At 38.7% G+C, this 16,226-nt stretch overlaps 1 protein-coding gene across 2 annotated transcripts in view; it reads right to left on the reverse strand.

Annotated features, from left to right (window-relative positions):
• The window catches only part of epha2b (eph receptor A2 b), a 122,303-nt gene that overhangs the window by 11,176 nt on the left and 94,901 nt on the right, over positions 1-16,226 (reverse strand). For both annotated transcript variants that reach the window (XM_061904782.1, XM_061904783.1), the window contains 3 exons: positions 10,336-10,545; positions 3,908-4,057; positions 3,623-3,816 (listed from right to left, as the gene is read on the reverse strand). In XM_061904782.1, the coding sequence (XP_061760766.1) occupies positions 3,623-3,816; positions 3,908-4,057; positions 10,336-10,545 (554 nt within the window). The remainder of the gene's footprint in view (positions 1-3,622; positions 3,817-3,907; positions 4,058-10,335; positions 10,546-16,226) is intronic.

Below are 16,226 nucleotides of genomic sequence, written 5' to 3' on the forward strand. Positions count from 1 at the left end.
CCCATTGCTTTTATGAGCGGTCGAGCGAGTCAAAAGCCGAGAGGAAAAAAAACAAAACAAAAAAACAATTTTATAATTTATTTGTATTCTTATTTTTTTTTAATTTTGTGGCGGGTGTAATTTTTTCGTGGCGGGCCGCCACAAATAAATTGATGGGCGGTGGCAGCGGCGGTGGCAGTGGCAGCGGCGGCGATGACCAAGAAGAACGCGGACTTGGAATATAATTACAACACTTTATGTACATATTTACCGTATTTTTCGGACTATAAGTCGCGTTTTTTTTTTTGTAGTTTGGCCGGGGGTGGGACTTGGCCAAACTATTAAAAAATAAATAAATAAATGTAATCGCCGTAATTGTATTTTTATTTTTTTTTAAATTTTGTGGCGGGTGTAATTTTTTTGTGGCGGGCCGCCACAAATAAATTGATGGGGGGTGGCAGCGGCGGTGGCAGCGGCGGTGGCAGCGGCGGTGGCAGCGGCGGTGGCGGCGGCGGTGGCAGTGGCGGTGGCAGCGGCGGTGGTGGCGGCGATGACCAAGAAGAACGCGCAGTTGGAATACAATTACAACACTTTATGTACATATTTATATACATATTTATATAATATTTACATATTTATATAATATGTAACTACAAGCTCCATTCACAGACAGAGTCCCATTGCTTTTATGAGCGGTCGAGCGAGTCAAAAGCCGAGAGGAAAAAAAAAAAAAAAAAAAAAAACAATTTTATAATTTAATTGTATTTTTTTTTTTTTTTAATTTTGTGGCGGGTGTAATTTTTTCGTGGCGGGCCGCCACAAATAAATTGATGGGCAGTGGCAGCGGCGGTGGCAGTGGCAGCGGCGGTGGCAGTGGCAGCGGCGGTGGCAGTGGCAGCGGCAGTGGCAGCGGCGGTGGCAGTGGCAGCGGCGGTGGCAGTGGCAGCGGCAGTGGCAGTGGCAGCGGTGGTGGCAGTGGCAGCGGCGGTGGCAGTGGCAGTGGCAGCGGCAGTGGCAGCGGTGGTGGCAGCGGTGGTGGCAGCGGTGGTGGCAGCGGTGGTGGCGGTGGCGATGACCAAGAAGAACGCGGAGTTGGAATATAATTACAACACTTTATGTACATATTTATATACATATTTATATAATATTTACATATTTATATAATATGTAACTACAAGCTCCATTCACAGACAGAGTCCCGTTGCTTTTATGAGCGGTCGAGCGAGTCAAAAGCCGAGAGGAAAAAAAAAAAAACAATTTTATAATTTAATTGTATTTTTTTTTATTTAATTTTGTGGCGGGCGTAATTTTTTCGTGGCGGGCCGCCACAAATAAATTGATGGGAGGTGGCAGCGGCGGTGGCGACGGTGGTGGCGGCGGTGGTAGCGGCGATGACCAAGAAGAACGCGGAGTTGGAATACAATTACAACACTTTATGTACATATATTTATATAAATATTTATATAATATTTATATAATATGTAACTACAAGCTCCATTCACAGACAGAGTCCCGTTGCTTTTATGAGCGGTCGAGCGAGTCAAAAGCCGAGAGGAAAAAAAACACACAAAAAAAACTATTTTATAATTTAATTGTATTTTTTTTATTTTTATTTTGTGGCGGGCGTAATTTTTTCGTGGCGGGCAGCCACAAATAAATTGATGGGGGGTGGCAGCGGCGGTGGCAGCGGCGGTGGCAGCGGCGGCGGCGGTGGCGATGATGACCAAGAAGAACGCGGAGTTGGAATATAATTACAACACTTTATGTACATATTTATATACATATTTATATAATATTTACATATTTATATAATATTTACATATTTATATAATATGCAACTACAAGCTCCATTCACAGACAGAGTCCCATTGCTTTTATGAGCGGCCGAGCGAGTCAAAAGCCGAGAGTAAAAAAAACAAAACAAAAAAACAATTTTATAATTTAATTGTATTTTTTTTTTTTTTTTTTGTGGCGGGCGTAATTTTTTCGTGGCGGGCCGCCACAAATAAATTGATGGGGGGTGGCAGCGGCGGTGGCAGCGGCGGTGGCGGCGATGACCAAGAAGAACACGGAGTTGGAATATAATTACAACACTTTATGTACATATTTATATACATATTTATATAATATTTACATATTTATATGATATGTAACTACAAGCTCCATTCACAGACAGAGTCCCATTGCTTTTATGAGCGGTCGAGCGAGTCAAAAGCCGAGAGGAAAAAAAAACAAAAATATTATAATTTAATTGTATTTTTTTAAAATTTATTTCGTGGCGGGCCGCCACAAATAAATTGATGTGGGGTGGCAGCGGCGGTGGCAGCGGTGGCGGCGGTGGCGGCGATGACCAAGAAGAACGCGGAGTTGGAATATAATTACAACACTTTATGTACATATTTATATACATATTTATATAATATTTACATATTTATATGATATGTAACTACAAGCTCCATTCACAGACAGAGTCCCATTGCTTTTATGAGCGGTCGAGCGAGTCAAAATCTCCCCCCAAAAAAATTCTTATTATTTTTATTTTTTTTGTGGCGACCGTAATTCTTTCGTGGCGGGCCGCCACAAATAAATAAATGTGTGGGAAACCCTGGGTCCATAGATGTGAAAAAGATTCACTGACAAGCCATTCAGTGTGCCCTCCAAATTAAATAAATATTAATTAAATTAAAACAAAACTAAATCAAAATGAATTGATTTGAAAATTAAATACTTTTTTGTTACATAACTTTAAACTTACAGGGGGCCTATGATGACTTTAATCTACATTTAAAACACTTCCGCTTGGTTTAGATCATTTGTATTATATACAGTACAAAAGTTTGAACACACCTCATTTCAATGCGTTTTCTCTATTTTCATGACTATTTAAATTGTGGATTGTCACTGAGGGCATCAAAACTATGAATGAACACATGTGATGTATGCATAATATCATATATATAAATAACCAACTGAGAAAGTGTCTGGTATGTTAACGTAACATATTATGGTAAGAATCATTCAAATAAATATAACATATAGAACATGCTATATGTTTACTAAACAATCTGTCACTCCTAATCAATAAATCCGATGAAATCTTTTACATCTAGTCTCTTACGTGAATGAGCTAAATAATATTAATTGATATTTTACGGTAATGTGTTAATAATTTCACACATAAGTCGCTCCTGAGTATAAGTCGCACCCCTGGCCGAATTATAAAAAAAACCTGTGACTTATAGTCTGAAAAATACGGTACTCTGCTGTTAAAATGTAATTATCACTTATCCTTCTGTTGTTTGGATGCTTTACTTTAGTTTTGGATGATACCACAAATTTGAATGTCAATCCGATACTGAGTCGTTACAGTATCATACTTTGGTCATATTCAAAGTCTTCATGTGTCCAGGGACATATTTCCTGAGTTTATAAACATAATATACATTAAAAAAAAATCTAAAAAAATATTTGTGATGCTAAAAAACATCGATACTTTTTAGAGGTGGTATAGTACTGAATATGATTCATTAGTATTGCGGTATTAGACTAATACTGGTATAGTGTATCATATTGTGTGTACTGATGATGCAAACGCACACTGTTTATTCACAGCCCTCGCTTGGATATTTTAAATAAACGTTACCGTGGATCAAAGTCCGCGATGGTCTTCAGGGATTCTGGACTGCGCAGCAGTTTGTCCAGCAGGCTGACAATGTCCCCGAAACGTGGCCTTTTGGAGCGGTCCTGCAGCCAGCACTGCAGCATGAGCTGGTAAACAGTGGAGGGACAGTCCATAGGCGCCGGCAGCCTGAAAGCCTCGTTGATGGCCTTCATCACCTGCAAACAATTTAGAAGAGCTTTGCTCGATGACGGCTTTTTAAAAAAATGAGGCCGCAACCTAAAACCGTGCACTCTAACAGGATCTCACCTCGTGATTACTCATGTCCCAGTAAGGCCTTTCGCCAAAAGCCATGACCTCCCACATGACGATGCCAAAACTCCACACGTCGCTGGCCGAGGTGAACTTCCTGTACGCGATTGCCTCTGGAGCTGTCCAACGTATGGGGATCTTACCGCCCTGTTGAACAAAAATAAGGTCAAGGCTCTTTTTCCCTGCATTGTTTCCATAAAGGTGAAAGCATACGTATCTTGTTTAAGACCAAGTGGGGGCTAACTAACTTATCCATACTGCAAAAAGTCAGTGTTCAAAAACAAGAAAAAAAAATACAAGAAAAAGGGGTATTTTATTAGAAGTAAGCAAAATTATCAGCCAATAGAACAAGAAAATTTGGCTTGTCAAGACTTTCCAAAACAAGTAAAATTAGCTAACCTCAATGAACCCCAAAATACCTTAAAATAAGTATATTTTCACCAATAACAAGTGCACTTTTCTTGCTAGAAAAAAAAGTGTGCAGCATGCTGGGAATTATCTGTCCATTTGATGGAGGAATGCACAGTGCAGGGTTGAAATTATACTGAATTTGCATTCAAATCAGGTTTTTTTTTAGCTAATAATCATGCTGCAAGATCTAGCATGTTGCATTCAATGTTTATTCCCATTAATTCCCCTTTTATTCCCGTGGAAAGTGTCCAACTTTGAATATTCACAGAATTTTGCCACCCTATTTGGGATACGATTAGAAAATGACAATGGAAAAAGAACTTGTCAGTTGGGGTGCTGGACCGCTGCACTGCAAAAAGTCAGTGTTCAAAAACAACAACAAAAATGAGGGGTATTTTACTTGAAGTAAGCAAAATGATCTGCCAATATCCATCCATCCATCCATCCATTTTCTACCGCTTATTCCCTTTCGGGGTCGCGGGGGGCGCTGGCGCCTATCTCAGCTACAATCGGGCGGAAGGCAGGGTACACCCTGGACAAGTCGCCACCTCATCGCAGGGCCAACACAGATAGACAGACAACATTCACACTCACATTCACACACTAGGGCCAATTTAGTGTTGCCAATCAACCTATCTGCCAATAGAATAAGAAAATTTGGATTGTCAAGACTTTTCAAAACAAGTAAAATTAGCTAACCTCAATGAACCCAAAAATAGCTTAAAATAAGTATATTCGAACTAAAAAAAAGTGCACTCTTCTTGGTAGAAAAAACAAAATGAGACCATTTTGCTCAATATGTTGAAAAATATTCTTAAATTAAGCTCCTGTAGAACTTTGTAGAAGTCCTTGGGCTCAAATACTAGTGTGGCCTCAATAGCCCTGCTGTAGTGTGTAGCATGCTGGGAAATATCTGTGCATGTGATGGAGGAATGCACAGTGAAGGGTTGAAATTCTACTGAATTTGCATTAAAATCAGGATGTTTTAGCTAATAATCATGCTGCAAGATCTAGCATGTTGCATTCAATGTTTATTCCCATTAATTCCCCATTTACTCCCGCGGAAAGTTTTCAACTTTGAATATTCACGGAATTTTGCCGCCCTACTTGGGATATAATTACAAAATGACAATGGAAAAATAACTTGTCAGTTGGGGTGCTGGACCACCGCACTGCAAAAAGTCAGTGTTCAAAAACATCAACAAAAATTACAAAAATGAGGGGTATTTTACTTGAACTAAGCAAAATGATCTGCCAATAGAATAACAAAATTTAGCTTGTCAAGACTTTCCAAAACAAGTAAAATTAGCTAACCTCAATGAACCCACAAATAGCTTAAAATAAGTATATTCTCACTAAAAAAGTGCACTCTTCTTGGTAGAAAAACTAAATGAGACCTTTTTGCTCAGTATGTTGAAAAATAGTCTTAAATTAAGCTCCGGTAGAACTTTGTAGAAGTCCTTGGGCTCAAATACTAGTGTGGCCTCAATAGCCCTGCTGTAGTGTGTAGCATGCTGGGAATTATCTGTGCATGTGATGGAGGAATGCACAGTGCAGGGTTGAAAATCTACTGAATTTGCATTAAAATCAGTTTGTTTTAGCTAATAATCATGCTGCAAGATCTAGCATGTTGCATTCAATGTTTATTCCCATTAATTTCCCACATATTCTCGTGGAAAGTTTCCAACTTTGAATATTCACGGAATTTTGCCGCCCTACTTGGGATATAATTAAAAAATGACAATGGAAAAATAAATTGTCAGTTGGGGTGCTGGACCGCTGCACTGCAAAAAGTCAGTGTTCAAAAACAAGAAAAAAAATACAAAAATGAGGGGTATTTTACTTGAAGTAAGCAAAATGATCTGCCAATAGAACAAGAAAATTCGGCTTGTCAAGACTTTCCAAAACAAGTAAAATTAGCTAACCTCAATGAACCTAAAAATAGCTTAAAATAAGTATATTCGAACTAAAAACAAGTGCACTCTTCTGGGTAGAAAAACAAAATGAGACAATTTTGCTCAATATGTTGAAAAATGTTCTTATATCAAGCTCCTGTAGAACTTTGTAGAAGTCCTTGGGCTCAAATACTAGTGTGGCCTCAATAGCCCTGCTGTAGTGTGTAGCATGCTGGGAATTATGTGTGCATGTGATGGAGGAATGCACAGTGCAGGGTTGAAATTATACTGAATTTGCATTCAAATCAGGTTTTTTTTTAGCTAATAATCATGCTGCAAGATCTAGCATGTTGCATTCAATGTTTATTCCCATTAATTCCCCTTTTATTCCCGTGGAAAGTGTCCAACTTTGAATATTCACAGAATTTTGCCACCCTATTTGGGATACGATTAGAAAATGACAATGGAAGAAGAACTTGTCAGTTGGGGTGCTGGACCGCTGCACTGCAAAAAGACAGTGTTCAAAAACAACAACAAAAATGAGGGGTATTTTACTTGAAGTAAGCAAAATGATCTGCCAATAGAATAAGAAAATTTGGCTTGTCAAGACTTTCCAAAACAAGTAAAATTAGCTAACCTCAATGAACCCACAAATAGCTCAAAATAAGTATATTCTCACTAAAAACAAGTGTACTCTTCTGGGTAAAAAAACAAAATGAGACAATTTTGCTCAATATGTTGAAAAATGTTCTTATATCAAGCTCCTGTAGAACTTTGTAGAAGTCCTTGGGCTCGAATACTAGTGTGGCCTCAATAGCCCTGCTGTAGTGTGTAGCATGCTGGGAATTATCTGTGCATGTGATGGAGGAATGCACAGTGCAGGGTTGAAATTCTACTGAATTTGCATTAAAATCAGGTTGTTTTAGCTAATAATCATGCTGCAAGATCTAGCATGTTGCATTCAATGTTTATTCCCATTAATTTCCCGTATATTCCCATGGAAAGTTTTCAACTTTGAATATTCACGGAATTTTGCCACCCTACTTTGGATACGATTAGAAAATGACAATGGAAGAAGAACTTGTCAGTTGGGGTGCTGAACCACTGCACTGCAAAAAGTCAGTGTTCAAAAACAAGAAAAACAATACAAAAATGAGGGGTATTTTACTTGAAGTAAGCAAAATGATCTGCCAATAGAACAAAAAAATTCGGCTTGTTAAGACTTTCCAAAACGAGTCAAATTAGCTAACCTCAATGAACCCAAAAATACCTTAAAATAAGTATATTCTCACTAAAAAGTGCACTCTTCTTGGTAGAAAAACTAAATGAGACCTTTTTGCTCAGTATGTTGAAAAATAGTCTTAAATTAAGCTCCTGTAGAACTTTTTAGAAGTCCTTGGGCTCAAATACTAGTGTGGCCTCAATAACCCTGCAGTAGTGTGTAGCATGCTGGGAATTATCTGTGCATGTGAGGGAGGAATGCACAGTGCAGGGTTGAAATTCTACTGAATTTGCATTAAATCAGGTTGTTTTAGCTAATAATCATGCTGCAAGATCTAGCATGTTGCATTCAATGTTTATTCCCATTAATTCCCATTTATTCCCGTGGAAAGTTTCCAACTTTGAATATTCACGGAATTTTGCCACCCTACTTGGGATACAATTAGAAAACGACAATGGAAAAATAATTTGTCAGTTGGGGTGCTGGACCACTGCACTGCAAAAAGTCAGTGTTCAAAAACAAGAAAAAAAATACAAAAATGAGGGGTATTTTACTTGAACTAAACAAAATGATCTGCCAATAGAATAACAAAATTTAGCTTGTCAAGACTTTCCAAAACAAGTAAAATTAGCTAACCTCAATGAACCTAAAAATAGCTTAAAATAAGTATATTCTGACTAATAACAAGTGCACTTTTCTTGGTAGAAAAAACAAAATAAGACCATTTTGCTCAATATGTTGAAAAATGTTCTTAAATTAAGCTCCTGTAGAACTTTGTAGAAGTCCTTGGGCTCAAATACTAGTGTGGCCTCAATAGCCCTGCTGTAGTGTGTAGCATGCTGGGAATTATCTGTGCATGTGAGGGAGGAATGCACAGTGCAGGGTTGAAATTCTACTGAATTTGCATTTAAATTAGTTTGTTTTAGCTAATAATCATGCTGCAAGATCTAGCATGTTGCATTCAATGTTTATTCCCATTAATTCCCATTTATTCCCGTGGAAAGTTTCCAACTTTGAATATTCACGGAATTTTGCCACCCTATTTGGGATACGATTAGAAAATGACAATGGAAAAAGAACTTGTCAGTTGGGGTGCTGGACCGCTGCACTGCAAAAAGACAGTGTTCAAAAACAACAACAAAAATGTGGGGTATTTTACTTGAAGTAAGCAAAATGATCTGCCAATAGAATAAGAACATTTGGCTTGTCAAGACTTTCCAAAACAAGTCAAATTAGCTAACCTCAATGAACTCAAAAATAGCTTAAAATAAGTATATTCTCACTAATAACAAGTGCACTTTTCTTGGTATAAACAAAACGAGACCATTTTGCTCAATATGTTGAAAAATGTTCTTATATCAAGCTCCTGTAGAACTTTGTAGAAGTCCTTGGGCTCAAATACTAGTGTGGCCTCAATAGCCCTGCTGTAGTGTGTAGCATGCTGGGAATTATATGTGCATATGAGGGAGGAATGCACAGTAAAGGGTTGAAATTCTACTGAATTTGCATTAAATCAGGTTGTACTACTAATAATCATGCTGCAAGATCTAGCATGTTGCATTCAATGTTTATTCCCATTAATTCCCCATTTATTCCCGTGGAAAGTTTCCAACTTTGAATATTCACGGAATTTTGCCGCCCTACTTGGGATATAATTAAAAAATGACAATGGAAAAATAAATTGTCAGTTGGGGTGCTGGACCGCTGCACTGCAAAAAGTCAGTGTTCAAAAACAAGAAAAAAAATACAAAAATGAGGGGTATTTTACTTGAACTAAGCAAAATGATCTGCCAATAGAATAACAAAATTTGGCTTGTCAAGACTTTCCAAAACGAGTAAAATTAGCTAACCTCAATGAACCCACAAATAGCTTAAAATAAGTATATTCTCACTAAAAAAGTGCACTCTTCTTGGTAGAAAAACTAAATGAGACCTTTTTGCTCAGTATGTTGAAAAATAGTCTTAAATTAAGCTCCGGTAGAACTTTGTAGAAGTCCTTGGGCTCGAATACTAGTGTGGCCTCAATAGCCCTGCTGTAGTGTGTAGCATGCTGGGAAATATCTGTGCATATGATGGAGGAATGCACAGTGCAGGGTTGAAAATCTACTGAATTTGCATTAAAATCAGTTTGTTTTAGCTAATAATCATGTTGCAAGATCTAGCATGTTGCATTCAATGTTTATTCCCATTAATTTCCCACATATTCTCGTGGAAAGTTTCCAACTTTGAATATTCACGGAATTTTGCCGCCCTACTTGGGATATAATTAAAAAATGACAATGGAAAAATAAATTGTCAGTTGGGGTGCTGAACCGCTGCACTGCAAAAAGTCAGTGTTCAAAAACAAGAAAAAAAAATACAAAAATGAGGGGTATTTTACTTGAAGTAAGCAAAATGATCTGCCAATAGAACAAGAAAATTCGGCTTGTCAAGACTTTCCAAAACAAGTAAAATTAGCTAACCTCAATGAACCTAAAAATACCTTAAAATAAGTATATTCTCACTAATAACAAGTGCACTTTTCTTGCTAGAAAAAAAGAGACCTTTTTGCTCAATATGTTGAAAAATATGATTTTTTTCATGCTTAAAGTAAGACATTATTACTTTAAAAAAAAGGAATTTCATACTTGTGAGTGTTGATCACACAGCTTTGCAACACTTGATATTCTAGTTTCAAGCATGTTTTACTCAATATAGGTCATCAAATCTCAGCAACAAGCTGTAATATCTTACTGAGATCATTTAGAACCAAAACTCCTAAAACAAGTAAAACACTAACATAGAATCTGCTTAGTGAGAAGAATGATCTTATCAGACAGAAAATAAGCAAATATCAGCCTTTTTTTAGATATTTAATCCTACTTAGATATCAGTTTTTGCAGCGTGCGTTCACTCACACTCGTAGTGTACGTTCCCTCAGGATCGTCCTCAAGAACTCTCGACAAGCCGAAGTCGGACACTTTACACTCCAGAGCGGTGTTGACCAGGATGTTGCGAGCGGCCAGGTCACGGTGGACGTAGCTCATATCAGAGAGGTACTTCATGCCAGCAGCGATGCCACGCAGCATGCCCACCAGCTGGAAGGAGGAAATCTCTCCGTCGCGGTCCTAATGGAAAGAAAACATGACAAACACACCAGTTAGTTACAAAACAGACAATGACTTAATTGTTCAGCTACATCCTTTTTTATGTAGACAGTCCTCCCATTCTACATCACGCTTCAAATATCGCGGCCTTTCTACAAAGCAGTTTTTTTTTGTGTGGAAAAAAAACAAAACAAAATATTTTTCTTTTAAATCTCATTGCATATAGCAGATTTTCTTTAAATGTTTTAAGTCTATATTTATACAGGATCTATACAGGATGGACCGCTCGTCAGGACCCAGGATGGACCGGTCGCCTGTGTATCGGTTGGGGACATCTCTACGCTGCTGATCCGCCTCCGCTTGAGATGGTTTCCTGTGGACGGGACTCTCGCTGCTGTCTTGGATCCGCCTGAACTGAACTCTCACGGCTGTGTTGGAGCCACTATGGATTGAACTTTCACAGTATCAAGTTAGACCCGCTCGACATCCATTACTTTCGGTCCCCTAGAGGGGGGGGGGGTTGCCCACATCTGAGGTCCTCTCCAAGGTTTCTCATAGTCAGCATTGTCACTGGCGTCCCACTGGATGTGAATTCTGCCTGCCCACTGGGTGTGAGTTTTCCTTGCCCTTTTGTGGGTTCTTCCGAGGATGTTGTAGTCGTAATGATTTGTGCAGTCCTTTGAGACATTTGTGATTTGGGGCTATATAAATAAACATTGATTGATTGATTGATTGATTTCCTTTAAATACAAAACCTAAAACACGTTGTCTAAATGGTAAATAAAAACAGAATACAAAGATTTTGCAAATCCTTTTCAACCTATATTCAATTGAATAGACTGCAAAGACAAGATACTTAAAGGCCTACTGAAACCCACTACTACCGACCACGCAGTCTGATAGTTTATATATCAATGATGAAATATTAACATTGCAACACATGCCAAAACGGCTGAGTTAGTTTACTAAATTGCAATTTTAAATTTCCTGCTGAAACGTCTCGGTATGATGACGCGTGCGCGTGACGTCACGGATTATAGAGGACATTTTCTTCCAGCATCGTTCCCAGCTATTAAGTCGTCTGTTTTCATTGCACAGTATTCCGGACATCTGTGTTGCTGAATCTTTTGCAATTTGTTCAATGAACAATGGAGACATCAAAGAAGAAAGCTGTAGGTGGGAAGCGGTGTATTGCAGCCGGCTTAAGCAACACAAACACAGCGCCGGTGTTTCATGGTTTACATTCCCGAAAGATGACAGTCAAGCTTTAGTATGGAAAAGAGATGTCAAGCGAACACGGTTGGATTGGACCACACACACAAAGTACAGTGTATTATGCGGCGATCATTTCGAAAGATCGTGTTTCGAAGAGGGTCCCTTGCGAAGGGCAGAGATGGGCATTGCCACCACCCCTCGACTGGTGCTGAAGAAAGGTGCGGGGCTGACCTCCAGGTTGTACAGGTATGACCATATAATCTCACTAAAACACTAGTAACACAATAAGCAGATAAGGGATTTTCCAGAATTATCCTAGTAAATGTGTCTAATAACATCTGAATCGCTCCCACTGCCCTCTAGTCTTTTTTTTTTCTTTTCTAGTCCTTCACTCTCACTTTCCTCATCCACGAATCTTTCATCCTCGCTCAAATTATTGGGGAACTCGTCGCTTACTTGGTCTGAATCGCTCTCGCTGCTGGTGGCCATGATTGTAAACAATGTTCAGATGTAGGGAGCTCCACAACTTGTGAAGTTCCGCGCACATCGTCTGCTACTTCTGGTAAAGGCAAGGCTTTTTTATTAGCGACCTAAAATTGCAAACTTTATCGTGGATGTTCTCTACTAAATCCTTTCAGCAAAAATATGGCAATATCGCGAAATGATCAAGTATGACACATAGAATGGACCTGCTATCCCCGTTTGAATAAGAAAATCTCATTTCAGTAGGCCTTTAACATTCAAACTGGAAAACTTTTGTTATTTTTTTGCAAATATTACCTCATTTGCAACTTGATGCCTGCAACATGTTTTAAAAAAAGCTGGCACAAGTGGCAAAAAAGACTGAGAAAGTTGAGGAACGCTCATCAAACACTTATTTGACTTCACTGAAATAAAATACAAGTAAAGACCAACTTTGAGTGTTTACTGGAGGACATTTAGATGTTTACTGGATGTGCAGCTTTGCACAAGTAAACGCACTGCAGGACTGCTTGTATGGGAGCATTTGGAGATTTAAGAAGCATTTGTTTTGTTGCTGGTATCGGACTCATATCCAATAGCATTATTGGATCAGGACCCCTCAATCTTCAATATATCTGTCTATCTATTGTAATAACTTGTTAATGGAGATAAATGTATATTTTTGTACATCCATCCATTCATTTTTTTTTACCGCGTGTCCCATTCAGGGTCGCAGGGGGTGCTGGAGCCTATCTCAGCTGCACCCCGGTGTGTAGTGAAGCATGTTTAGCTATTTCTCATCCTGCAGGGATGATACTTGTACGAAACATACTTTATTTGTCACCATGGAGGCGAGGATTAGTGATTTAGAAGGAGCTAAAACACTGCAGATTGCGGATGGACGTTCGCCGCAAACGAGCTAGCCTTGTCTTAAAGCACCTCTTCCTGAGGGCGTTTCAGTGTTATAACTTCACCTTTATCGTTAGTTTTTAAGCCAAAATGCGTCCGTTCTCCCTTTTCTGTCTACACTCTGTGTCTGCTTTTAGTTTAGTGCACAGAAACATTAAGCTCAAAGACAGATATGTTTTGTACCAGATTATAGCTAAATAGCTCATTTGTATCCGCAGTCCCTGGCTACCTAAGTTAAAGGGATACAAAAATCATGCAATAAAATTATGACAATAAAATCATACCATAGCCCATCCATCCATCCATTTTCTACCGCTTATTCCCTTTGGGGTCGCGGGGGGCGCTGGTGCCTATCTCAGCTACAATCGGGCGGAAGGCGGTGTACACCTTGAACAAGTCGCAACTCATCGCAGGGCCATCATACCATAGCATGTAATGAAATTAAGAAAAGCCATAAAATGCCCTTCAATGGACTTGTAAGCACTCCCTGATTTCATGGACTTGTCAGTACTCTGTGATTGTGCGCTGCCGAACATGCTCCTCTGCTAGTAAAACCAGCAATGTCACGACGTGACAACGACGCGCCGTCACGCCGGAAAAAAAAAAAAATATGGCAAACCGGCACTTTTCAAACAGACTATAGTACCGTTTTTGATTCATTAGTACCACGATACTATATTAGTACTGGTACACCGTACAACTGTAACAGGGTCAATTACGCCTTGTAAACAATGTATTTTATAATGCTTTATTATTGTTATATTTACCGTATTTTTTGGATTATAAATCGCTCCGGAATATAAGTCGCACCGGCCGAAAATGCATAATAAAGAATGAAAAAAACATATATACGTCGCACTGGAGTATAAGTCGCATTTTGGGGGAAATTTATTTGATAAAACCCAACACCAAGAATAGACATTGGAAAGGCAATTTAAAATAAATAAAGAATAGTGAACAACAGGCTGAATAAGTGTACGTTATATGAGGCATAAACAACCAACTGAGAAGGTGCCTGGTGTGTTAACGTAACATATTATGGTAAGAGTCATTCAAATAACTATAACATATAGAACATGCTATACGTTTACCAAACAATCTGTCACTCCTAATCGATAAATCCGATGAAATCTTCTTCCTCGATGTTGCTTCTAAACAACTCTGCCAACTCCAAAGGTATGCGCCGCTTCCTGTTGTCGTTTTCTGCTGCATATTTCACTACGTCCAGCTTGTAATCTGCAGTACATGATTTCCTTTTCTGTGACATTTTTGTTCAGCCCTTCTCAGTTTTTATAAGTTACCGCCAACGATGAAATTACCTATCTTAATAGCTACGGCAGTAGCATATAGCATATAGCAGTTAGCATTCCATGACCCACAATGCACTTCTGCCATGACCCTCCCCTGCCGAATTCTTATTGGTTGACGTGTGTGTGACGATTGCTGACATTTTCTTCGTCTCTACCGCGAATGAAATAAAAAATATTATTAGATATTGTGTAATCTGCAGTACATGATTTCCTTTTCTGTGACAATTTTGTTCAGCCCTTCTCAAATTTTATAAGTTACCGCCAACGATTAAATTACCTATCTTAATAGCTACGGCAGTAGCATATAGCATTTAGCAGTTAGCATCCCATGACCCACAATGCACTTCTGCCATGACCCTCCCCCGCCGAATTCTCATTGGTTGACGTGTGTGTGACGATTGCTGACATTTTCTTCGTCTTTTCCGCGAATTAGATAAATAATATTATTTGATATTTTACGGTAATGTGTTAATAATTTCACACATAAGTCGCTCCGGAGAATATGTCAAACTATGAAAAAAACTGCAACTTATAGTCCGAAAAATACGGTACACAAAATGTGTAAGTTACATGTAAATACCTGATGTTGTTCGATATTTTGTCAACGTGGAACCATTGTTTCGTTGTCCCTCCTACTACAATTATTAGAATAGAACAGAAAGTACTTTAATGATCCCTGGGGGAAATTCAGTTGTTTTTACTCTGACACCTGTCTTTTTATATGCGTTGGAAACGCCTTCCAATTTCCGTTTTGTCTACGATAACGGGAGAGACGACAGAAAATGTATCGTCTTGTTAAGCACTTAAGTTCACTTTCTTGTTCATCATTATATTTGTGCAGGGGCTCGACGATGGCAAAAAGTTATTCACGACAATTGTATTCTGTGTATTATCAGGTATGTTTTTATTTTACTGTTGTATGTAACTCCGCCTTTTTGTCTACGATAACGGGAGAGGGGCTCGACGATGGCAAAAAGTTATTCAAGACAATTGTATTCCGTGTATTATCAGGTACGTTTTTATTTTACTGTTGTGTATAACTCCGCCTTTTTGTCTACGATAACGGGAGAGGGGCTCGACGATGGCAAAAAGTTATTCACGACAATTGTGTTGTGTGTATTATCAGGTATGTTTTTATTTTACTGTTGTGTATAACTCCGCCTTTTTGTCTACGATAACGGGAGACGGGCTCGACAATGGCAAAAAGTTATTCACGACAATTGTATTCTGTGTATTATCAGGTACGTTTTTATTTTACTGTTGTGTATAACTCCGCCTTTTTGTCTACGATAACGGGAGAGGGGCTCGACGATGGCAAAAAGTTATTCACGACAATTGTATTCCGCGTATTATCAGGTATGTTTTTATTTTACTGTTGTATGTAACTCCGCCTTTTTGTCCACGATAACGGGAGAGGGGCTCGACGATGGCAAAAAGTTATTCACGACAATTGTGTTGTGTGTATTATCAGGTATGTTTTTATTTTACTGTTGTGTGTAACTCCGCCTTTTTGTCTACGATAACGGGAGAGGGGCTCGACGATGGCAAAAAGTTATTCACAATTGTATTCTGCGTATTATCAGGTACGTTTTTATTTTACTGTTGTGTATAACTCCGCCTTTTTGTCTACGATAACGGGAGACGGGCTCGACAATGGCAAAAAGTTATTCACGACAATTGTATTCTGTGTATTATCAGGTATGTTTTTATTTTACTGTTGTATGTAACTCCGCCTTTTTGTCCACGATAACGGGAGAGGGGCTCAACAATGGCAAAAAGTTATTCACGACAATTGTATTCTGTGTA

Source organism: Nerophis ophidion, linkage group LG06 (assembly GCF_033978795.1).
Source record: "Nerophis ophidion isolate RoL-2023_Sa linkage group LG06, RoL_Noph_v1.0, whole genome shotgun sequence".
Taxonomy (NCBI): domain Eukaryota; kingdom Metazoa; phylum Chordata; class Actinopteri; order Syngnathiformes; family Syngnathidae; genus Nerophis; species Nerophis ophidion.